Consider the following 25,571-nt stretch of genomic DNA (forward strand, 5'->3'; position numbering starts at 1 on the left):
TTTTTTTTTTTCCACATATGCAATTTTTGATCCACATCCTCATATTTGACGGCTTTTGGAAGAATTTAACAAAATTAAGACAATATGGAGCGAATTTTGAGCTTTATGAAGTAAAATGACGATTTTTATGTTTCAGATGACAAAATAAGATCAAAATCAAGTTGCAGGGGCAAAGTGGAACCAAAATCAAGCGAATTTGACAAAAGAAATGAAAATATAGTAAGGTTGAGCAAACTTTGAGTTTCAGGAAATAAAATGACGACTTTTAAATTACAGTAGATAAAATGAGATCAAAATCAATTTTCAAAGATATAAATAAAAATAAACTTTTTTCAAGGATTGGAATGTAATCTCCAACTTTACAAAACGGTGGTAGGGGTAGGGCTACATGAAGCACGATAGTCCGCCCCTTGAGCATATCAAGTGATAGCACAATAAAGCGTACTTAGTTCATCCACGCATAGCTAAGCTTATGATATAGCATATGCCGTAACAAAACAGACAAACGAATCTCGGAACCAGTTGTTCGCCTCCAGCGCAGCCTACCTGCCTCTGTCGCTCTGTCTGTCCCCTCTCTCTCTCTCTCCGCCCTTTTTATTCGCTGTTCAAATCTCCGGCGGCGACCCATCGCCGGAAAAATTGTGTCGTGCCGATGGAGGACTCCTACCTGAACCCGTTCTTGGAGGAGACGACGTTTTATAACCGCATTGTGCTCGGCACCATCGTCCCCAATAGAGTGTGGGACCCACTCCCCCACTTCTTCCAGACGTGGCTGCGCAACTACGTCGGCGGGACCTTGATCTACCTAGTCTCCGGCTTCCTTTGGTGCCTGTACATTTACTACCTGAAACGCAACGTTTATCTCCCCAAAGGTACACCAATCACCAATCACCAATGTCCAATGCTCTCTCTATAGTGGTGTTGACTTTTAGGGGTGTATATATTTTAAGAGAGTTTAATTCTTTTAATGAATCTAAATTATTCAATTAGAATTTTAAGTAATCATATTTCAGTAGTATTCAATTAAAATTTGAATTTAAAGAATTCGGAAAATTTGAGGAATTAGAGGGATTTTGTACTGTATTTTAAGTATTCACAAATCTCACATATTTCTATGAGATTTCGAGAGAATTGAATCAAAATTTTACATATAATCTCTACAAATCAGTTAAACTCTAAAAAATTCCATGAATTTATAAATCCATTAAAATTTTTCAAATTGCCAATTGAATACACCCTTTATTTTTCGTTATCTTCTGTGGAAAAAAAAAGGTGTGGTTTGGCTGTGGGATGAATTATATGAGTCTGTCGTTTGGTGGGTAGTGTTGGTTATTGAGTGTGAATATCACTCCTCTCATTGATTTATGAAAAATTTCGGAACAACAACAACAACAAAGCCTTTTCTCACTAAGTGGGGTCGGCTATATGAATCCTAGAACACCATTGCACTCGGTTTTGTGTCATGTCCTCCGTTAAATCCAAGTACTTTAAGTCTTTTCTTAGGGTCTCTTCCAAAGTTTTCCTAGGTCTTCCTCTACCCATTCGGCCCTGAACCTCTATCCCGTAGTCACATCTTCGAACCGGAGTGTCAGTAGGCCTTCTTTGCACATATCCAAACCCCTTTTGTGTACGTGTTGGTGCTTCACCGCCCAACATTCTGTGCCATACAGCATCGCCGGCCTTATTGTCGTCCTATAAAATTTTCCCTTGAGCTTTAGTGGCCTACGACGGTCACACAACACGCCGGATGCACTCTTCCACTTCATCCATCCAGCTTGTATTCTATGGTTGAGATCTCCATCTAATTCTCCGCTCTTTTGCAAGATATAGATCCTAGGTAGCGAAAACGGTCGCTCTTTGGTATTTCCTGATCTCCGATCCTCACCCCTAACTCATTTTGGCCTCCATTTGCACTGAACTTGCACTCCATATATTCTGTCTTTGATCGGCTTAGGCGAAGACCTTTAGATTCCAACACTTCTCTCCAAAGGTTAAGCTTCGCATTTACCCCTCCTGAGTTTCATCTATCAACACTATATCGTTTGCGAAAAGCATACACCAAGGAATATCATCTTGAATATGTCATGTTAACTCATCCATTACCAACGCAAAAAGGTATGACTTAAGGATTGTTGATGCACAAAATCAGTGAGGACTTTGGTACAACAGAAAGTATTAAGTTTGTGATCTTCGCTAGATTGCTCTGGTCATTAGTGTGGATAAGTATGTAAATGGATAGAGATAGGAAAGCAAACACAAGATGTACGTGGTTCACCCAGATTGGCTACGTCCACGGAGTAGAGGAGTTCTCATTAATTGTGAAGGGTTTACGCAAGTACATAGGTTCAAGCTCTCCTTTAGTGAGTACAAGTGAATGATTTAGTACAAATGACATATGTTCAAGCTATCGTCTTCACTTACCTTATCTGTCTCATAGGTAGATGTGGCATCTTCTCTGGAAGTACGCTTCCTCCATCCAGGGGTGGTATCTTTAACTGGTGGAGATGCACAAGGTAATGTATCAATTTCACTTGAAGCTTACTTGTAGTTTCAGGCTTGATCAAGCGCGATACAAACCATGTAGTGGGAGTCCCCCAAGTCGCCGAGCTAGGGGATTTGCTGAAAGAGGTGACAGACAAGGTAAGCAATCAGAGCTCCAAGCAATCAGTCCCAGATCAGAAGTTTGATTTCGAGTTCCGGCTGATTGTTCTCATTCTCCCTATCTTGCAGGCAGCATGAAGGATAAAGAGAAGAAAAGGAGAATAGATGATATGAGATACTTTTGCTTTTGAAGAAGTAACTTTCCACAGGCTTATTCTTGAACTGGGCTGGAGGATTGTCTGGTTTCCTCCAGAGTATAAGGCCGACTGAAGAATTTGAGGGTCAAAACAAGTCCATCAAATCTAGAGTACGTTCGACCCTGCTGATATGGGATACTTTTGCTGTTGACAAAGTAGTGGATGTATCGGCACGTGTTCTGTTACGCTTGTCTCCACATGCTTCCTTGTATCCTTCTCACTTTCCCTATCTGTTCCTCAGGCAGATGTGGTATCTTCCCTGGAAGCATAAGATGTTGAAGATGAGTACTCGAGAGCAATGACAGGTAAGTAATCAGGTAAGGGGTTCCAGGTGGTCAGTTCCTGACTGGAAGCTTGATTCCAAGTGCTGACTGATTGCTCTCTTTCTCCTTGTCTTGCAGGTAAGAACAAGGCCAAAGGAAAAGACAGGGAAAAAACATGATATGGGATACTCTTGCTTTTAACCCTGATGATATGAGATATTCTTGCTCTGGTGTAGCTTGTTTGCAGAGGTATTATCGGGGGGAAAGAAAGCTGAGTATTTCGAGAGGCTTCGTTGGGAGTGCCCTCTCATATATGAGGAAGGGTTGAGCATTTTTGTAGGTCTGCCTGTCCGTTGAGGATGGAGGTCGACATATATAGGAGTTTCCCTAACAACAAGTAGTAATGCTATTCCTTTACCCTGCTTGGTCATAGCACGGTAGTGGGAGCTGCCAGCTTCACGTGTGTCAGAGCACTTTGAAAAAGTGGTCTGTGGTATCGAGAAAGCTGATGTTGCGTGTGAAGATTACAGACAAGCTTTATCCAAGGAGATTTGGCTCTCGAAGTTGAGAAAGCAGTGCCTCTTCAGTTTTCGTACAAGCAATCCTGTCGGGGATCTGGCTCTCGAGATTCGGAGGACAGTGCCTCTTCGATTTTTGAGAGAGCAATCCTGTTAGGAGTCTGGCTCTAGAGATTCGGAGAGCGGTGTCTTTTCGATTTTTGAGAAAGTAATCATGTTGGGAGTCTGGCTCTCGAGATTCGGAGGACGGTGCCTCTTTGATTTTGGAGCAAGCAATCTTGGTGGGAGTGTTTTCTCGAATGTAAGTAAAGGTTGGGCATGTTTGCTAGTCTACCTTGCCACGGAGCACAGAGGTTGACACACAGGGACTTTCCAATTATCCAGCAACAGTGCTGTTCCTTTACCCTTGTGGGTAATAATATGGTAGGTAGACCTTCAAAAGTTATGTGTCTAAACTTTGTTAGTGCTGTTTCTTTGCTATTCTTTTACCCTTCTTGGTCATAGCGATGTAGTGGGAGCTGCAAGCTTCCCGTGTCTAAACTTTGTCAGAGATCTTTAGCAAAGTTATCTGTGGTACCCATGAGCTGATGGTGCGTGTGGAAAGTGGATGATTGAACAGTAAGATTCACGTGCTTTCTACTTCACCAGAAATCTTTAACAGAATGCCCGTAATTTCAGCAAAGCTGAGTGTGCATGTGACAGGTGCTGACAAGGCTGAAAAAAGCAGGTGCCTCTTCGATTTCTGAGATCGGCCCTCGTGGTCTCTGAGCAGCCCAGCTTTTGAGAAAGCAAGTGCCTCTTCGATTTCTGAGATCGGCCTTCGTGGTCTTTGAGCAGCCCAACTTTTGAGAAAGCAAACGCCTCTTCGATTTCTGAGATCGGCCCTCGTAGTCTCTGAGCAGCCCAGCTTTTGAGAAAGCAAACGCCTCTTCGATTTCTGGGCAGACACCTCTTCGATTTCTGAAGCTCCGTCGAGTGCAGATTTTTATAGAGGCTGACATTAAGTTCCAAAGCACACTTGAATCCTCACCAGTAGAAGCTCCCTTCTTGCACTTCTAAGATCTTGATTTGTCCGACCTCTTCTCTCTTCAACACTTTTGAAAATGTCTGGCCCATCCGACCGTCGTTTTGACTTGAACCTTGTTGAAGAGGCAACCACGCATTCTCCAGATAACATATGGCGCCCATCCTTCTTATCCCCTACTGGTCCTCTTACCGTTGGGGATTCCGTGATGAAGAATGATATGACTGCTACGGTGGTGGCCAGGAACCTTCTCATTCCCAAAGATAACAGACTACTTTCCAAACGGTCTGATGAGTTGGCTGTTAAGGATTATCTGGCTTTAAGTGTTCAGTGTGCAGGTTCAGTGTCTAATATGGCCCAGCGCCTATTTGCTCGAACCCGTCAAGTTGAATCATTGGCGGCTGAAGTGATGAGTCTCAAACAGGAGATTAGAGGGCTCAAGCATGAGAATAAATAGTTGCATCGGCTCGCACATGACTATGCTACAAACATGAAGAGGAAGCTTGACCAGATGAAGGAATCTGATGGTCAGGTTTTACTTGATCATCAGCGGTTTGTGGGTTTGTTCCAAAGGCATTTATTGCCTTCGTCTTCTGGGGCTGTACCGCGTAATGAAGCTCCAAATGATCAACCTTCGATGCCTCCTCCTTCTAAGGTTCTGTCCAGTACTGAGGCTCCGAATGATCCCCCTCCGGTGCCTTCTCTTTCTGGGGCTCTACTGACTGCTGAGACTTCTTCTAAGCAACCTTTGTGAAGGCTCCCTCTTGTTTGTTTATTTTGACTCATGTATATGTACATATTTGTAACTTATCGGAGATATCAATAAATAAGCTTTACTTCATTTCAATGTCATGTCCTCCGTTAGATCCAAATACTCTAAGTCTTTTCTTAGAGTCTCTTCCAAAGTTTTCCTAGGTCTTCCTCTACCCCTCCGGCCCTGAACCTCTATCCCGTAGTCGCATCTTTTAACCGGAGCGTCAGTAGGCCTTCTTTGCACATGTCCAAACCACCGTAACCGATTTTCTCTCAATTTTCCTACAATTTCGGCTACTCCTACTTTACCTCGGATATCCTCATTCCTAATCTTATCCTTTCTCGTGTGCCCACACATCCAACGAAGCATCCTCATCTCCGCTACACCCATTCTGTGTACGTGTTGATGCTTCACCGCCCAACATTCTGTGCCATACAGCATCGCCGGCCTTATTGCCGTCCTATAAAATTTTCCCTTGAGCTTTAGTAGCATACGGCGGTCACACAACACGCCGGATGCACTCTTCCACTTCATCCATCCAGCTTGTATTCTATGGTTGAGATCTTCATCTAATTCTCCGTTCTTTTGCAAGATAGATCCTAAGTAGCGAAAACGATCGCTCTTTGGTATTTCCTGATCTTCGATCCTCACCCCTAACTCATTTTGGCCTCCATTTGCACTGAACTTGCACTCCATATATTCTGTCTTTGATCGGCTTAGGCGAAGACCTTTAGATTCCAACACTTCTCTCCAAAGGTTAAGCTTCGCATTTACCCCTTCCTGAGTTTCATCTATCAACACTATATCGTCTGCGAAAAGCATACACCAAGGAATACCATCTTGAATATGTCATGTTAACTCATCCATTACCAACGCAAAAAGGTAAGGACTTAAGGATGAGCCTTGATGTAATCCTACAGTTATGGGAAAGCTTTCGGTTTGTCCTTCAGGAGTTCTTACAGCAATCTTTGCTCCTTCATACATATCCTTTATAGCTTGGATATATGCTACTCGTACTCCTTTCTTCTCTAAAATTCTCCAAAGAATGTCTCTTGGGACCCTATCATACGTTTTTTCCAAATCTATAAAGACCATGTGTAAATCCTTTTTCCCATCTCTATATCTTTCCATCAATCTTCGTAAGAGATAAATTGCCTCCATGGTTGAGCGCCCTGGCATGAACCCGAATTGATTGTCCGAAACCCGTGTCTCTTGCCTCAATCTATGCTCAATGACTCTCTCCCAGAGCTTCATTGTATGACTCATTAGCTTAATACCCCTATAGTTCATGCAATTTTGTACGTCGCCCTTATTCTTGTAGATAGGCACCAAAGTGCTCTTTCGCCACTCAGTTGGCATCTTCTTCGTTTTCAAAATCCTATTGAAAAGGTCAGTGAGCCATGCTATACCTGTCTCTCCCAAGACTTTCCACACTTCGATCGGTATATCGTCTGGGCCCACTGCTTTTCTATGCTTCATCTTCTTCAAAGCTACAACCACTTCTTCCTTCCTGATTCGACGATAAAATGAGTAGTTTCTACACTCTTCTGAGTTACTCAACTCCCCTAGAGAAGTACTCCTTTCATGTCCTTCATTGAAAAGATTATGAAAATAACCTCTCCATCTGTCTTTGACCGCATTTTCTGTAGCAAGAACCTTTCCATCCTCATCCTTGATGCACCTCACTTGGTTTAGGTCCCTTGTCTTCTTTTCCCTTGCTCTAGCTAGTTTATAGATATCCAACTCTCCTTCTTTGGTATCTAGTCGCTTATACATGTCGTCATAAGCCGCTAATTTAGCTTCTCTCACAGCTTTCTTCGCCTCTTGCTTCGCTCTTCTATACCTTTCACCATTTTCATCGGTCCTGTCCTTGTATAAGGCTTTACAACATTCCTTCTTAGCCTTCACCTTTGTTTGTACCTCCTCATTCCACCACCAAGATTCCTTTTGGTGTGGGGCAAAGCCCTTGGACTCTCCTAATACCTCTTTTGCTACTTTTCGGATACAACTAGCCATGGAATCCCACATTTGGCTAGCTTCCCCCTTTCTATCCCACCCACACTGGGTGATTACTTTCTCTTTGAAAATGGCTTGTTTTTCTCCTTTTAGATTCCACCATCTAGTCCTTGGGCACTTCCAAGTCTTGTTCTTTTTTCTCACTCTTTTGATATGTACATCCATCACCAACAAGCGATGTTGATTAGCCAAGCTCTCTCCCAGTATAACTTTGCAATCCTTACAAGTTATACGATCCCCTTTCCTCATTAGAAGGAAATCTATTTGTGTTTTTGACGACCCACTCTTGTAGGTGATCACATGTTCTTCTCTCTTCTTAAAGAAGGTGTTGGCTAAGAAGAGATCATATGCCATTGCAAAATCCAAGATAGCTTCCCCATCCTCGTTTCTCTCCCCAAAACCATGGCCACCATGAAAACCTCCATAGTTGCCTGTCTCCCTGCCCACGTGTCCATTTAAATCTCCTCCTATAAATAACTTCTCCGTTTGGGCAATTCCTTGCACCAAGTCTCCAAGGTCTTCCCAAAATTTCTCCTTCGAACTCATATCCAACCCTACTTGAGGTGCGTACGCACTAATCACATTGATGAGTTCTTGTCCTATTACAATCTTGATTGTCATGATTCTATCTCCTACCCTCTTGACATCTACAACATCTTGTGTCAAGGTCTTGTCCACGATGATGCCAACACCGTTTCTTGTTCTATTTGTGCCGGAATACCAAAGTTTAAACCCTGAATTTTCTAGATCCTTTGCCTTAAGACCAACCTACTTAGTTTCTTGTAGGCACATAATATTTATCCTTCTCCTCACCATAACTTCCACTACTTCCATAGATTTTTCCGTTAAGGTTCCTATATTCCACGTTCCTAAACGCATTCTACTCTCTTGAACTCTACCCTTCTGTCCTAGCTTCTTCACCCTCCCCCGTCCAATAGGATCAAAGTACTTCTTTTGTGTGTCCTGTGTAAAGTTGATAGGAGCATATGCTCCCAAACAACTTTGAGTGGAGTCGTTCGAAAAGAAGTTTCTATGGCCCCCTTGCTCATTTAACACTGCATCCGGGTGCCGATGGAGATACAGCGACCCTTGCTCACTTATCACTGTGCTCGGGCCACACAGAAAAATAAAACATAATTAGAGACCATCACATTGTTCTTGAGTAGGTATGTGATTTCTTAAGATTTCTATCTAATTACTCTTGTTATTTTCAAAGTATGGATTAAGGATTCTCTCTGTCTCACTGAGTTTTAGTGATTTTGGAAATCTATTTAGCAGATTGGCTTTTGCTTGGTTCAAAACTTTTGAATCTGTTTATTTGTTTGTTGGTTTGACTTTTTTTTTCATTGCTCTCTTTCTTCAATATTGTTTTCTATGAGTAGTTTATTTTAATCTCAGGAAAATTAGATGGACTATGTTTGTTCAATTTGTTTCTGATGTACATTGATGGATCTGATCTGAACTTTCTCTTTCGTATTGATTGATGATTAAATTTTGACAAAGATTCAGCATACATACTACAACTGAGTAGGTTACAAGGTTGTGGATCCTATGATGTTTTGTTACTTGACCGTAGAATTTCGTGCGTATTAACAACTACTGTTAGGACCTTAGGATGAATACCAATTTATGTTATTGTTTATTTGTTTCCTCATTGCAGATGCCATTCCCTCTAATAAGGCCATGCTTTTGCAAATATATGTTGCCATGAAGGCCATGCCTTGGTACAGTGCTCTTCCAACTGTTTCTGAGTACATGGTTGAAAATGGCTGGGCTAAGTGCTTTGCAAGAATAAGTGATGTTGGTTGGCCCGCTTACCTCTTGTATTTAGCAATTTATCTTGTATTTGTGGAGTTCGGAATTTATTGGATGCACAGGGAGTTGCATGACATAAAACCTCTGTATAAATATCTTCATGCTACCCATCACATCTACAACAAGCAGAACACCCTCTCTCCGTTTGCTGGTAAGCTATCAAACTACTCAACTTTCATACTTTGTCATTTTGAATGTTTTCGCATATTATCTGATTTGGATCATGAGTGCATATATATATGTGTGTGTGTGTGTGTGTGTGTGTGTGTGTGTGTGTGTGATTGTGTTATGGCATATGTAAAATCCGCGTTTGGTGGACTTGATGAGGTTACATATTTCTGTGACATTGTTTCCTGAATTCTTTCTCCTCTGGAAGTCCATATATGATATATCTTGATTATTATTATCATTGTATTTTAAGTTTGTTTTACCCGCCCTAACACGTTTCAAGGACTTGATGGCAGAAGGATAACAGTTTCCCTTTTAAAAAAGTTGATTTCTTTGTTCTTTTTCCTTTCTTTTTCCGTGACATAAGATGGTTAATCACTTTCATATGGCAATTTTGGCTCTAACTTACTCTGCCACTCTCAGTGTACTTATGGAAACCAACTTTGCAACTCTCAGTTGCTTTCTGGATCAGTAAGAAGCATGAAAATTACATGGAAGGATTTTCTGTGCACTTTCACCTTAAAAAGCTAATGATGATCTTTCCTTCACTCTGCAAATTCTTCCTCCCCAACTAGGATTTGATAAAAGAACTTTAATGTCCTGTAGTTCTTCCCCAGGATCATTGGTTGACTAATAAATTAACCTTGTTATCACCCAGTTGAGTTTTGGCATGGTATAGGCTTCTGATATTATGCTTTTCCTACGAAGGGCATTCCAAAATTAGGTAGGAAACAATCTATGTATCCACCACACATGGACTAGGTTTCGGTAGAACTCAGGTATACAAATAATGATTTATGTCTTTGTAAGCCATTTTAAAAGAACATTCCTCCTTTGGAGTCCTCGTGATGGTTATTTTGTGGGTAATGTTCATGGACCAAAGTTGTGGTTTCATGCGATACTGATCATCGGAATAGTATTACTGGTTGTTTTGGGCTTATTGTGTGCTTCAGTTCATTGGAATCCCAGACCAGAAAATTTTCACGTACCTTTTTCTTTCGTATTCATGTTTGATTTGAGTGTGGCGGTCTCCGAGGACCGATAGTGCTTAGTTTAATTGTTCTGCATTCTGCTTGAGCTTCGTCTGTTCTGTCTTGAGATTGACAGCTTATCAACTTTTGTTTATGACATGTTAATAAAGTATCAGTTTTTCACAAGTAAAGGCCATTTTAAGTTTTTTTTAATGAAAATCAATGTCATTTGAACAATTCCTGTTTTGTTTTCCTGAGTTTAATCCTGTAAGAGTCACTTGTTTCCCGATCCACTCCGCTTGTTATTCCCGACAAATGTGATGCAAGGGAAAAAAATCACTGTTCTTTACTTCATTAAATTAATGAACGTAGTTCAACTTAACATTATTTTCATCTAGTTCAACTTGTCATCACATTTTTGAAATCCTTTCCTTACTTATTTTGCTAATGCTCGACTGTTTTGGATCTGTTTATGTCAGGTTTGGCTTTTCACCCGATTGATGGGATACTGCAGGCAGTTCCACATGTTTTAGCTCTATTTCTTGTACCAACGCATTTTACAACCCACATAGCGCTCCTATTTATCGAGGCCATATGGACAGCGAACATTCACGATTGCATCCATGCCAAAATATGGCCTGTCATGGGTGCCGGCTACCACACCATACATCATACTACATACCGCCATAACTATGGCCATTTTACCATATGGATGGATTGGATGTGTGGAACGCTTCGTGACCCCTTGGACGATGAATCAAAGGTCTTATGATGCACTCACTGCATGGATTAGCTTTCTGCGGCTCTCGTTTGTCAATGATTTTCGTGATGGTTGGATTTGTTTCTATGGCTGTCGTCTTTTCTTGTATATAGAAGCCAGCAGAGAAGATATTTTGAGCACAAAGAGGAACTTTATCTCCTCCGTATCTAATTCAGTTGTTCCCAAGTCCCGTAGACCATGTAGGCATTGGAATAAACTGTCGCAGTAAACTTTTGTGGCATGCTTTGAATGAATTAGGATTTTTTTTTTAATCAAATCAGATATTCTTTTCTGCATGTGATTTAATATTTTAGTGGATAGGTAGATGGGTTTCTACCCTAGTGCTCTAAGCTCGAAACTCCCCCCTTCTCCACTAAATTAATGGAATAGTTTCGAACTCTCATCCTCCTTTCTTTTTCTTTTTTTGTATTTAAAAACTGTGAAACTAGAGATGTGCTGCGGTTTAAGTTTAAAATATAAGGGGATTGTAGAAATGAGTGAAAGAGAGAAAACTCTCACCAAAACACAGTTTAAGGGATTGTACCTTTGCTTCTGTTGACTGTACAACGTTGTGTGGAACATTTGACGTCTGTATGGCAATGTTTACAACTCTACATTTACAGTCTCATACATGCCATGAGCGACCTACATCCAACCAACATGGAGGTGGAACTCATGAGGATTGAAGCTTGAAAGTTGTAGAACTATCATGGAGAAAAGACCGCACCACCATTTGATGATTTTCTAATAATGGACAAACAAGCATTGTTATAACTTATAAGTCACCTCCTGCAAGGTGACGAGCTTCGTCCTCGTAGCTGTTTGCCAGGAGCACAAACTGCAAGAGCCACAAAAAACCACAACCTCATATCTAGACAATAGATGTCGCTATAAGATTTAAGGTTGAGTAGTAAGCCATAGTGTTGTTAGGCCCGCTATCAAAGGTTCTCATCGATTGAGAGAGAGACAACAACCACGAAAACTTAGTTCATTGTACTAGACCAGACATCTCCTTCATCGTTAATTTTTTAGCAAGATATAGCAACGCGTCAACACACCGACACCGGAATGGTGTCAAAGGCATCCTTCATTGCCTCAAATGTACTACGAAATTGGACTTATTCTATCCCTATGAACCCCAGAATAGATCATACCCCCTTAGTCTTCAGAATGAGGTTTGCCTTATTGGTTATGCTGACGCTGGTTATTTCTCAGACCTGCAAAAGGCACCTTCTCAAACGGGTTATGTCTTTACCGTTGGAACCACCACAATATTTTGAAGGTCAAACAAACAGACTTTAGTTGTGACTTCTTTGAATCATATTGAAATTCCCGCCTTACACCTCTTTTTTCTCTCTCTCCTTCATCACAACCCTGTATCTCCTTCAGTTAAATTAACCACTACAACAATGTTACCGATCGGCCACTTAGTATTATGATTTAGTGATATTCTTCTTTAACTTGTAAATGAAAGGTCTTAGATTCGATTTTCACAAAAAAACGAATATAAATCATATTATTATTAGCCCATTATGATGCTAAGTCTATTGTCTATCCTTCTCCTTAGTGTCGTTTGTTAAAAAAAACAAAAAAAAAAAAAAATTGTTAAACAGGTTGAGTTTAATGTCGACTACACGAATTGCCATGTCTAATTTTTTTATGGTGCCAAAAAAAAAGAAGCTGCCAAAATCCCAAACCGAAATGTAAGTCCAACGATTGATCAATCATCAAACCATCACCAGTTTTGCAGAACACAGAGGATAAGAAAACGGTGAGACTTTATCTCCCTGTCCTCCGCAATCGCTCAGACGCTAACTATGCCCGCCACTCTCTTCCTCTCTCCTCTTTCCACTCTCCCAAACACCGCCCATCTTCTTCCCTCTCACGCGCAATTTTCCATCTCATCTTCCTTAAACCCAAAACCTCCACAAAACCCGACTCCCTCCAAAACCCCGCATTCCACGCCCCCATTGGAGTCCTTTTCGAGCTCCGACGCTTCCGTTAAGGCGCCTGCAGCTCCATGGATGAAGGGTCCGCTTCTTCTTCAACCTCACCAAGTCATTGACTTCTCAAAACCCAGAAATAGGAAGATCCCCGGCAATGCCAAACCCGAAAACTCCGATTCGGAGCTAGGAGGCAAGTTGGTCGGCATTAGAGGGGAGAGAGCAATCAAGCAAATTGTCCAGAGCATTGAGAGGCTTGGACCAAATGAGAATCCGGAAATACCCCAGAAAGGTTTTGGCGAGTTTGGGATTTGGGATTGCTTGGAGGGGCTCGTACAAGAGGATAATTCGGTAGGAACCCACAGAGGTTTTGGGGAGTTTGGAATTGGGAATTGCTTGGAGGGACTTGGAAAGGCCTACGACTCGAGGATTTCCGGGAAGAAAATGCCGTGGGAGAGGGAGGAAAGGATGGTGTTTCCGAGAGTAAAGAGGGAAAGGGTGGCGAGTGCGGTGGAATTGAGCCTTGAGAAAGAGTTGCTTGAGAGGTTGAGAAGTGAGGCTGCAAAGATGAGGAAATGGATCAAGGTTAAGAAGGCCGGGGTCACTCAAACCGTTGTTGATGATGTTAAGTTCATTTGGAAGGGGAATGAGCTCGCCATGCTCAAATTCGACGTGCCACTCTGCCGGAATATGTATAGAGCTCAAGAGATTCTTGAGGTTTGATGTTCTACCTTTACTTGCTTTTTTGTTTTATGCAGACCAGAATGATATATTCAGACAGTTGCTAGACATTTTCCTGAGTTCAACAAATTAAACTGATTGAGATGGTGTCATATTTTGGTTTATATAGTTGATTTGATATAGTTGTCCTTCTGCAGCATGTTATATTTATGTTCAGTTTTTTTTTAATTGTCTGCTTGAAGAAATGAATATTGAGATTCATATCAATTCCATCTCCTGCATTGTTGGGCTTTCGCCAATTGGGACTTCGTTGTGTGTTTATATGACTGCTCTAATTCTTATTTTCGCATATTATGGGGCGAACTTTTTCTAAAAGAATGAGATATATTCATTATGAGAATTATATTAAGTGATCCACATTCCTAGTTCAGTAGTTCTCTATTGCACTGCTTTGGATTTGTTTTTCTGTTTTTTTAGTTATTACATGTTCTCTTGGTGATTATATATACGTGCATATGTTTCATACACAGATGAAGACTGGAGGCATGGTTGTTTGGAGAAATAAAGACTCACTTGTTATTTATAGAGGGTGCAATTATCAATCAACTTCGAAATTTTTTCCAAAGAGGTGCCCACGCTCTGCTGGCTGTCAAGAAACATCATCCTCAGATCTCATTCAGCTGGATTTAGAAAAAAGTAGTATTTATCAATCTGAAACTTTTGAAAGTGCCGTGGATGAAAAGTTGAACAAAAAGAATGACAAAGGGGATCCTACACAAATCTTTCTAGAAACCAATGTGAATTGCCAACCAACAAGTAGGTCCTTGTATGAGAAGGAAGCAGATAGATTATTAGATGGCTTAGGACCTCGATTCATTGACTGGTGGATGCACAAGCCTTTGCCAGTAGATGCGGACTTGCTTCCAGAAGTGGTTCCTGGATTTAAGGCTCCAATTAGGCATTGTCCACCAAACACTAGATCAAAGCTAACAGATGATGAACTAACTAACTTGAGGAAGTCCGCTCGTTCATTGCCTACTCATTTTGTCTTAGGTATTACCTTTCCTACTGACATAAAAATAGACATAATTGACAATGCATGATGGTGCATACATGCATTTGTATGTATGAAATGTTTTCTAATTTTGGTTTCCTTTTTCAACCTTCTCAAGGAAGGAATAGGAAACTTCAAGGCTTGGCTGCTGCCATCTTAAAGTTGTGGGAGAAAAGTCAGATAGCAAAGATTGCTGTGAAGTTCGGAGTTCCAAATACAAACAATGAGCAAATGGCATATGAGCTGAAGGCAAGTTTAAGAAAATGTATGCATATACATGACATCCACGACTCAATCAAAACGCTATTTATGCATCCTATCATTATTGGGTAATAAAAGGTGTATATTAATGGCTAACATTTGAGGAAAAGTCAGCCGCTCATTTTCCTTAATGTATATCGCCTGATCAGAACTCATAATTGGCAATTTTCCTTTTCTGTTATCATAAATTTAGTTAAGCTGTAATATCAACAACAAAATTAAAAATTAATCTCAAGTTCTTGACTAATTATGTAACTCAAGGACAATTTTTACTAATGCAGTGTCTCACAGGAGGAGTTCTGTTACTGCGCAATAAGTTTATTATATTACTCTATAGAGGCAAGGACTTTCTTCCTTGTGGAGTGTCGGATTTAGTAGCAAAAAGAGAAATAGAGCTCAATAGATGGCAACTCCATGAAGAACATGCACGCCTGAAAGCAATTGAAATTTTTTCTGAAGATGATGAACCATTAGGCAGTACTGGCACAGTGGGAACATTATCAGAATTCCATAATATCCAAACAGAGTATGGAGACCTTATAAGAAGAAATAAAGACATTGAAATTAAGCTGGAAGCTGAAAAGGCACGACTGGGGAGGGAGCTGAGGAATCAAGAGCACAAGGCGTTCATTGTAAGATGCTAATCCATGAAACCTTCATTACCACTTTTCACTTTTTTTATAATGTTTTCCATTTATAATAGTTTGTTATGGTTTTCAGCTAAACAGAAAAATAGAGAAATCAACAAATAAGTTATCAAAGTTGAATTCTCAATGGACACCGGCTGAGCAGGATGTTGACCAAGAAATGATGACTGAAGAAGAGAGAGAATGTTTCCGAAAGATAGGACTGAAGATGCATAGTTGCTTAGTACTTGGTAAAGATAAACTTCCGTCTGTTGTACACATAGCTATCTCTAACCCTACTTTATTCTTTCTACATTCATTATCTGTGGTTTGATGTTTACATATTGAATCACTCATTAGTCCCATATTACCAGTATTTTCTTCAATTTCGTTGTTATTTTTCTTTTTTTGTGGGTCAGTGGATTTGTCATGGATGGTTGAGTTCTATCTGGGTGAATCATCATGGTTTATTTTATTTTATTTTATTTTATTTTTTATTTTTTATTTTTTTTAATAAATTTTAATAAAGTAAGAGATTAATCTTGATATATATATAGTGTGTAACAATGTATAGCTCTTCCAAACTTTATTCTTCTTGAGTTTGCATTGAGGTTTGTGTTTCTTCTCATCCAAATAAAAAAAAAGGGTTTGCATATCGAAAGCTAGGAACTAAATCAGATTTTCATTACTTACCACTATAGATCTTTAACTCCTGGCCTCATTGGGGTTCCAACTCTGAGATGTTTTAGCAGTCTGCAGATGACGTTTAAGAGAGCTAGGATTCTGTTTACAGTCCCACTCATGGCTTAACCTTTTGCTTACTTTTCATTTCTCTGTACATTTATGTGTAATTCCTTTTGATTGTGATATGTTGCCTAGTCAAATTGACGTTTTCAAAAATCTTCTATTAGAGCCTATTCAAGAGCTTGTTTGGAGGGGACACTAGTTTATTTCTGAACCCTTAAGTGAAATCGAAATCTGGTAGTTATCTTGGTTGATGAGTTGTCTTTGTAATCGTATCTCATTGCTTCAATGTTGGCTTCAGGTAGGCGTGGGGTCTTTAATGGGGTAAAGGAAGGTATTCATCAGCACTGGAAGCACAGGGAGGTAGTCAAAGTTATTACAATGCAGAAACTGTTTGGACAGGTCATGTACACTGCGAAGCTTCTTGAAGCAGAAAGTGGTGGGGTTCTCGTCTCGGTGGATAAGCTAAAAAAGGGCCACGCTATTATTATCTATCGTGGGAGAAATTACCGACGGCCTTTTAAGCCAATATGTGGGAATCTTCTATCTAAAAGAAAAGCATTACATAGATCTCTTGAAATGCAGAGAATTGGAGTAAGATCTTGTTTCCTTGTCGTTGTACTATTTCTCGAGCTTTGTATAGTATATATCTGTTTCTAATTTGAACCTTGTTCTTTTTCTCTCTCAGTCGCTCAAGTTTTTTGCATCCCAGAGACAGCAGGCAGCCTTAGATTTGAAACTGAAACTGGTAAGAGTTTCAGTATATAACCTGAAAGAAAATGCTTTAGGCCTACTTGAACAAGATGCTTGTCCATACTTTTGATATCTATATGCCTTGTTTTCATGCATTGCCTCAATAGTAAGTACTTCAAGAGATGAGAATTATTTTGAGCCCGTGAATGGCAGGAAACTTTGCAACAAAATAGAGGAATTAATTGAAGAGAATCCGAAGTTTGACAAACTATTAATTAAAAGACGTGTCGAGCTGCTTCCCTTGAGTATTTGGCTCCTTTATGGAAGGATGCTGTTTTTCCATAAGACAGAAACTTCTTCCCAGTCATCAATTCAGTTTACAAGTAAGGCCTTGGAATCTTAGAATATTTAGTTTCCAAAATTGTTTATATCACATATACTCTACAAGTATTTGACTTGACTGGTCTAATTCACATGTACAACTCCAGAAAATTAGACATCACCAGAGTTTCACTTAGATACAGTATATCTATCCATCAGCCTCTGTTCACGAGGATGGAGGACATCATGTAAAACTGTAATTTATTCGCGTGACACTCACCTTTTGTGCATACACACTTCATAACTTAGTATCAATTGCATGCAGAGTATTTTAACTAGATTCGGTAACATCATTTTTCTCCTTGGAAATCATTAACATTTTATCGAGATGATGATATTGTGCCAGAATGTTGAGATCTTGTAGGAGAAGCCAAGAATGGCTTTGGAGGAATTTCCAAGGATTGAAGCCTACCTTCCAGCATTAGTCTGAATGTACCACAAACTTACCAAATGAAGTTCCTTACAATTGTTTCCTCTCCAGCGGTAACCCCCTGGAGTCCGAAATCGTTTCCCTCTTCAAGGCTCTTATAAATATGAGTTTATGAGTATCATAAGTATAGTTGAAGTAGAAATCCGTAGTAGTATTAGCAATTACTACGCCTGCTGGACCAGAACCCAGCAACGCTTGTGACACGGTTGGCATCTCAGGGGCATCAGCTTTGCAGTCTAGATGAAAGCGGGGTGACAACTGTACATGGAGCTGTGAGGACATTTGAAATCGATAGCAGTGACGAAGACAGGAGAAAGAAATTCATTCTGCTAGAGTAAAGAAGAATTGAAATAGCATATAGATCGAATGGTGAAGGATTGGATGCAGAACTTTAAGTGTTTGAATGGCTTTTTTTCCCATGTAATAAGTTCATATAGCAACCTTTTAACATAATCATGCATTTCACTCATTTCGTTCGAACATTTCCTGCAAAGTTGTCACATTATGTACTTAATTCACATACTTTCCACACATTTCATTCAAATGTTTACTCCTAAATGGCGAAAGGAGCACGGCGATTTACATTCACGATTTACCTTCGATAGTTGCCGAAAATTTGGTGGCCTTTCAAGATCCACCAAATACATTCACGATTTCGGGTCAGGTCGGGTCATTTTACCCGTTTATTTTAACAGGTGTTACACGACACGACCCGTTACAATATCGGGTATGATACGAAAACGACACGAGACACGAATGCCAGGTCTGGTACTCCACCAGGCCAAAGAAACAAGGCAAGAAAAGAGAGGGAAAATGAAAGGAAAGGGATGAAAAGGCCATCGGAGAGGAAACTGTTTCCGCCTTGCGAGTGCTTTTGGAACAACCCACCAAGGCGGAGGCGGACAAGAGGCGGAGACGTGAACAAATGAACCAACACGGGGAGGAGACGCATAAGAGGAACACAGCACACATGACTCCAAACAGTAAGGAGTTTTTTTAGAGGGCAATTCAAAAGCAACACCGATCACGTAGGTTTCTTCCCTAGTTGCGAAGATCTCCGGTCTCCGGCGTGTTTAAATGAAGCTGATTTCGCACTAGAAATACAAAGCAGGACTTTCCCTAGTTGCAGAATATACATACAAAATGAAACATATAATTTATGTGAACAACACGCTATGGAATGGACGCATCATTTAAACAACACGACTTATTTCAACTGCTCTCCATGTAATAACAAATCACCACACTAATCCCTTCTTTCTCCTAAACGTGTCGACTCGGTCAGTGCTCATCCGAGACTTTTCGGGCTTGTTCGACTTTTTAGATTTCTCTAGTCGACTATCTAAACTGTTTCTAGAAACTTCTGGAAGATCAGAACCCACTTCAGTTGAATCCGAAGTACCGGTTTCAGATAGTTTGTTCTTGTTCTCAGAATCTACTGTACTTGTTCTAGAACCATTTGTGGTCGATTTTGACTTGCTGAGGCTGTGTACGAATTTCTTTAGATGTTTGATAAATTCTGGGTAAAGTTCAAGATTGCAGTGTCCACCTCCACTGAGCCATAAAGGCTCATACTTTTCCTTGCAAAGCACCCATAGTTGCTTCCCATGGGACGAATCTACGACCTCGTCTGCTGTCCCCTGGGCATGGAACATTTTATTACTACTTTCCACACAAAACAAGCAGCAGTTTCTAGTATGAGAAAAGATGGAAAGGGAATGTGAACGAGTGGCGGTAACATAAACCATTTAAAATGAAGTGGCTACCCTATCCTGATTCCAATGAGAAGACGATGACTGCAATCTCTCACATAAAATGAAATTCTCAAACCAATCAAATGAGTTTTTGCTAAACCAAATTCACTTATATCATTCGTTTGATAGATGATGCATGAAACATCCTTTTGTATCTTCTGTCCCTAACAGCGGGAGAAAGTTGCAGATTCTACCACAAACTTGTAATCTATTGAAAATTTACTAAAGAACTGTGTGGTTACACTTCAAACTCTGTCTGCATTCAGACGTGTGTGTGTGTGTGTGTGTGTGTGTGTGTGTGTGTGTGTGTGTGTGCAGAGAGAAGAGTAAAAACTGGAAGAGAGGAGATAAACGTACATGTATAACCAGAACAGGACAGCTCACCATTGAAATTTTGTCGATATTCTGGAAAAGATAATAGTTTTTGGTCAATCTAGAAAACAATAATATAAGTCCTGTTTGGAGGATGAAACAAGCAGGCAGTGCAAAATCACTGTTACAAAATTACCTTGTAAATATCAAACCAGTACGTCCGTTTGACAGGGTACAATACCCTCAGCCCAGACAAAATAGGACTGTGTAACACCACACCTCTCAAGGTTGCGAGACGTGATGCAAGATCAACAGTGGGACCACTACCAACAGACTGACCATATAATATTAGTTGTTCATCTTTGACCCCGTATTTCTCCTTGAGGCATTTGTAAGCTGCATCAATGTCCGCATATGTATTATATTCAGTTGCCTGATTCAAGAGGAAAGGGTGACTGTTACTTATTACGCATGAACTGCTACTAAACCTAACTGTTTAGCCACACTCACAAAGTAATTTGGCAAGCAACGGACATCAATGAATGAGTATGCAAAACCCATATTTATCACTCGCATATAATAACAAAAGGAAACAAGCATATATTCAGATGCATCAAGCTACAGTCCATTTTTCTCTTGGAAAATCAACAACCAAAAACAAGGATACTAACATGCTAAAGATCTCCAACCTTAGTTTCCTAATCAGAATCCATTTTTGCACGATGTATCTCCATTCACATTTTCTACACTCGAGTGCCCATTTAACCATATAGTTCCCAGCCAAAGAAAAGTATAATGAATTTATTCATTTTAACAGCCGGATCAGAAGCTTAATATCTTGAACAAGAAATAAAACAAAAACCATGATCTAACACCCTTCCCTAAAAGAGAAAAACAAATAAATAAAAAGATACACACAGAGACACAGCTGATATCATACGTTACACCAATTAAGTTGGATAAACCATATCTAACTCTCAGATCTCATAAACACTTTAAGAAGGTAGCATCTTATGACAACATAAGTGGGACTAGGCTTCTAACCTTTCCAGTTGACTGTCCATAACCAGAGTAATCATACCTGCGAAATCCATGTAAACATACACTATTAAATTAAGTCCATGATAGAAACATATTATAATCACTTAAAGAAAGAGGCGTCAATAAAAAACAAATGAGAACCTGCCAGTGCAACCACTGTGACCGCCACTATGCCTATACAAACTCAATTATTCTTTCTGGATAGGAATGTAGAAACAAACGAAAGGGGTTTTTTGGATGGAAAAAAAAACAATTGCAGAATTATAGAGCCGCCAGGTGGGTGAGCTGAAATATCTAGTATGTGCTCGTTGTGTCTCTTGGTGATTTTTCAAAAATTTGTGAGAGTTTACAGCCTGCGGGTACTCCTTTACTGGACTGGTCATGAGTCTCGACTGAATGCTTTTTGGTTGCTATAATTATTAATAAAAAAAATCTTGTTTTTGAGTTCCTTAATGCCAACACCAAACATAATGTGTTTGATAATCTGATTGACCTGTGTACATAGTTGAACATCTTGTCACGTTCCTCTGTTTAAATAAACTTTATGAGGCATTATCTGATTGGTATTTTGTGGGAATAGGCATTCAAAGATGACTCACTTCACCTGCATTTCAAATCAAGTTCTCTACGGGTTTTTTATTTTTTATTTTTATTTTTCGCTTTGGTTGCTTGGTTTCAGACAGGGTACTTCTCTATTGTTTAGTGGATTACTAAACACTCATGGTATAACTTTACATGTACTTTGATAACACATCTTTGTTCAGCAATATGAATTAATATCTTCCTAAAATCAACGTCATAACCTCTGAATATTTTACTTGTGTGACTGTTAGAATGGACCCATTTTCTTTTTTGATATTTGTATCTCATGTGTATATGGACGTAAGGGAAACCAAGTAGATGCATATCAAAGAAGGCAAAACCAAAGGGATCAACATACTTAATGTCTGAATCTGCCGATAATTGAACTATAGGACCAATATGATCACTGGTGAACCAATCAGACTTGTGAATAGCGTTCAACAATAAAATCAATCACCCAAAAAAATCAATGACCCTATTTATTTATCTAAGACTTGGAATAGTAAGAATCTTCATAAAAGATCACTAGTTAGTAGTTACTATCTTTTTGTTTTTCCACCAGAATCGCTAACAGTTGATGCCAACATCTATATTGTGGATGAGAAACCACATACATAGACCTAACGCTCACTGAAAATACCTAGCTCCGTACATATCTCGAAACTTATCAATATATTCAATCCAACAGAGACATGGATGAGAATCTTATACTATGCAGAGCTATTTACTAATACAGATAAAAGTTCTGATATGTTGCAAATTATTGCCATTAAATCAAATGAAGGGGTGCAGATTTAAACCAACAACCTAATACTTACCCAGCCAATGGTCCAAACATTATTGTATTAACACACGACAACAAAAGCATGGAAATCTGGGGTTAGAGCCCAAAGCAATATAAGCTAAAGATTTTTCGGCCATAAGTCTGAAGGAGGATTTATCTTATTCCTAAATGAGATTGACCAAGGCACTAAAGACTATAGCTTCACCACAGAAAAGAATACAAAAATAATACATAAGGTGTTAGACTAGGCAATAAAGGTTAGAGCTTCACCCTTATAGTTATCATCAAAGAATGCTCGCATAAAACTTTAACCTTCAAAAGGGCAAATAATCAAATAAAATTATAAAACCTCGACATGAGCTTTCTGGCTACATTATTCACCTTCTATGCTACATCGTCGTAAATCTAGCTGTTTTCGTTAGGGAATATAGAAACTGGACATGAACACAAAAACACCAAAACTGGAAGTCTATTTTTGGGGAGAAGGGAAAATTTGGCTTTCAGCTGGCTCCCAAGGGCTCCCAAGATCTTAATGCTAATTAATTAATTGTTTAACTAGGCTCAATTTGCTTTGTGTGAAGAACTATAAATACTTTAACAAAGTTTTATACTTTTGCTGTCAATGCTATACATACCATGTTTTTATACCACATTTCTATACTACCTTAGGTGGCACTGATTTGCAATTTTGCATTTATTGGAATATTTGTAATTGAGCCAACCAATCTTGTAGTGATGCTTCCAAATTTTACAAGATTTACTTCCTAATATATTTTCACATTAATAACTCTAAATTGGATTAATTAGCAATAAATTAACTGCATTAACTAACAAACACTACAAAAAAAAAAAAAAAAACTCCAAATTTGCAATCGCATAAGAATTATTGGCAAATAGATTGAAAGCAATCAAATTCAAAAACCCCAGAAACAAAATCCACAATCAAAAGCACTTACTTACCCCATCAAATTAATCCGAAGGCGAGCACTCAATTCGACGAAAAGCTCATACATCTGCCCCAAATCAGCAGCATTTCCATGGGAGTAAAGCATGGTTGCTGAGGCCTTGGGGTGCTTGACGTGTACGGCCACGATTTCATTTCCCCGGCGAGTCCTGAGCTTCAGCACATCCACGTCGTCCCTCCTCGGCACCTCCGGAATGTAGAGCCTCCCTCCACACGACTCGTCGGCGACGACTCTGTACGACGGCGGACTCGGCGGGAAAAACGCGAACTTGGCTGCGATCGAAGAGGTCACTCCGCCCATCTTATTGTTCTTCTCATCACAGCGGCAACCAAAATTTCAGAGTCCCCAAACGCACACCACTGGATCGATCTCGCCTTAAACAGACCGACAGACACGAGCGCGACAGAAGCACGTGATTGTTTGCCTGTGGCGGCGCGTGGATGTGGAAGGCGGTGGTGAGTGGAAATTGGAGGGAGTGAGAGAACGTGTCAAAGTTGGCCGAGGAAATCACATCATCGTCGTCTATTTCTTTTTTAATTTATTTGTTTGTTTTAAATTTTTTGTTCTTCGAACGACGACTTTATATGAATGTTTAGTGTGACACAATGGGATAAGAATAAGATAAGGAGGGGTGGGGAGTTGGGCCCAAGGTGGGCTTGATGAAATGTTTAGTGTGTCGGAAACATTGATATATTAAATGTCATAATATAAGTGTTAAACATAAATTTTTTTCAAGTATCCAACTATTTATATTATGACATATTATGCACCGACTGTTTTTGATATACTAAAAAAATATCTTGATTTATACTGACTATGTTTTAGGCGCATTAAAAATCTCTTGGTTTATTCCGACTATGTTTCCGGCAGATTAAAAATCTCTTGGTTTATTGTTATGGGATTTGGATCCTCACCGGATCCCTTCCCTGGGAATCCTAGGAATCAACGAACACGTACTGTTAATAAAAAATGGTACGGTCCTAATTAAATGTTTTTTTATATTTTTAAAAGTAAAGCAGCATCGTTTGGCTTGAAAAATAAAAAGATAAAAAAATTGTGACCGCACGATTTTTGATCAACGGTCTGTGTTTGTTGATCCCTAGGATCCCTAGGGAGGGGATTCGGCAAGTATCCAAATCCTATTGGTATGTGGGGTCCACTGAGTGTCTGACGATCTGTTCGGCTGACGTGGAGTTTGGTTCTGTGACGTGTCGTCGAGTTGAAGTATCACGTGGTCACTTTGGGTGTGCTGGGAGACATCAAAATTCAAAGGTATGCTCAAGGGGGATCGCAGATGAGCATCGGCACATGGTATGTCATTAGGCTAATTGGACTATTAGTTTCCCTTGTGATAAGGTAATTGGAAGATCGTTTATATGGAAATAAAGAAATTAGAATTTATGCTTTTGTGATGAAGTTTGTTAGAATTTATGTCAAAAATTGAAAATTTTATAAACCTTATGTTAATTATTAGCACGCGAGGCATATATATTAAACTAAAACGGAACCCTCCGTACATATTAGGCTAAATGAAACTCTCCGTTAATTGTTAGAACATAAGGCTGACTCACGTGCTAATAATTAACAAAAAATTAATGAAATTTTCAATTATGGGATTGCTCTCACATGAACTCGCTTAACTTCGGAATTCCGATGGAACCCGAAGCCAGTGAGCTCCCAAAAGGCCTCGTGCTAAGTAGATATGGGAATATACATATAATGCTTAGAGGATCCACTCCCCTGGGTAATGTGAGATGTTACAGTATTCATCTTTACTTGTAAGTTGGAGATTTTAGGTTCAATTCTTCCTAAAGGCGAATTAAAATCATATTATTGTTAGCTCATTGTGAGGTTTAGCTTACTCTATTTTCTTAATGTAGATAATACCAATTGTACAAAAAAAAAATTGAGATGCTGAATCAAAATGTTTATTTGGTTATTTATAAAATCAAGTCAATACAAATTTAATAATTAAATAATCAATAAGTGAAGAAAAACAAAGAAGGAAATATGTGTATCCAACAATAAATAAAACAACAATTTTTTTTGGACCTTTACTTCAAATTTGGCTGCAAAATGGAGAATATCAATCTATGTAGGATTTTGGCATCTCCTCAAAATTAGAAAACCATTTTTTTGTCAAAACACTCTACATAGAATTTTTGACATTCTAAGAAGGCAAATACCCTTTCAAAAGTCAATTGGACGAAAGTTGAGTTTGGTATTGTTGTTA

The 25,571-nt window shown here is 39.5% G+C and overlaps 3 protein-coding genes across 7 annotated transcripts; 2 read left to right on the forward strand and 1 right to left on the reverse strand.

Moving 5' to 3' along the window:
* Positions 1-318: 318 nt before the first annotated feature.
* On the forward strand, positions 319-11,379 carry LOC103444140 (delta(7)-sterol-C5(6)-desaturase-like). The gene is made up of 3 exons (XM_008383051.4): positions 319-872; positions 9,034-9,339; positions 10,807-11,379. The coding sequence occupies exons 1-3, from the start codon at positions 653-655 to the stop codon at positions 11,097-11,099; spliced, it is 819 nt and encodes a 272-aa protein (XP_008381273.2). The 5' UTR covers positions 319-652; the 3' UTR covers positions 11,100-11,379.
* A 1,349-nt stretch (positions 11,380-12,728) lies between these two features.
* LOC103444327 (chloroplastic group IIA intron splicing facilitator CRS1, chloroplastic) lies at positions 12,729-18,382 on the forward strand. Of its 5 annotated transcripts, none has more exons than XR_003776319.2 (9): positions 12,741-13,747; positions 14,242-14,764; positions 14,884-15,014; positions 15,308-15,658; positions 15,747-15,903; positions 16,698-16,990; positions 17,085-17,144; positions 17,303-17,472; positions 17,817-18,382. XR_003776319.2 is itself a non-coding variant. In XM_029108553.2 (8 exons), the coding sequence occupies exons 1-8, from the start codon at positions 12,905-12,907 to the stop codon at positions 17,898-17,900; spliced, it is 2,424 nt and encodes an 807-aa protein (XP_028964386.2). In that variant the 5' UTR covers positions 12,729-12,904; the 3' UTR covers positions 17,901-18,382. The 5 variants fall into 5 exon arrangements, 3 of the variants coding, with proteins under 3 accessions (XP_028964386.2, XP_028964389.2, XP_070660955.1); XR_003776320.2 differs by having other exon boundaries at positions 17,835-18,382; XM_029108553.2 differs by lacking the exon at positions 17,303-17,472 and having other exon boundaries at positions 12,729-13,747; positions 17,835-18,382.
* Positions 18,383-18,972: 590 nt separating this feature from the next.
* LOC103401795 (uncharacterized) lies at positions 18,973-23,993 on the reverse strand. Its single transcript, XM_070804855.1, has 5 exons — positions 23,334-23,993; positions 21,011-21,047; positions 20,163-20,399; positions 20,012-20,059; positions 18,973-19,540 (listed from the first exon to the last, which is right to left on the reverse strand). Exons 1-5 carry the CDS (start codon positions 23,636-23,638, stop codon positions 19,139-19,141), a joined length of 1,029 nt encoding a protein of 342 aa, XP_070660956.1. The 5' UTR covers positions 23,639-23,993; the 3' UTR covers positions 18,973-19,138.
* Between the last annotated feature and the right edge of the window lie 1,578 nt (positions 23,994-25,571).

This window comes from Malus domestica, chromosome 09, assembly GCF_042453785.1.
Source record: "Malus domestica chromosome 09, GDT2T_hap1".
NCBI classification, from domain to species: Eukaryota; Viridiplantae; Streptophyta; class Magnoliopsida; order Rosales; family Rosaceae; genus Malus; species Malus domestica.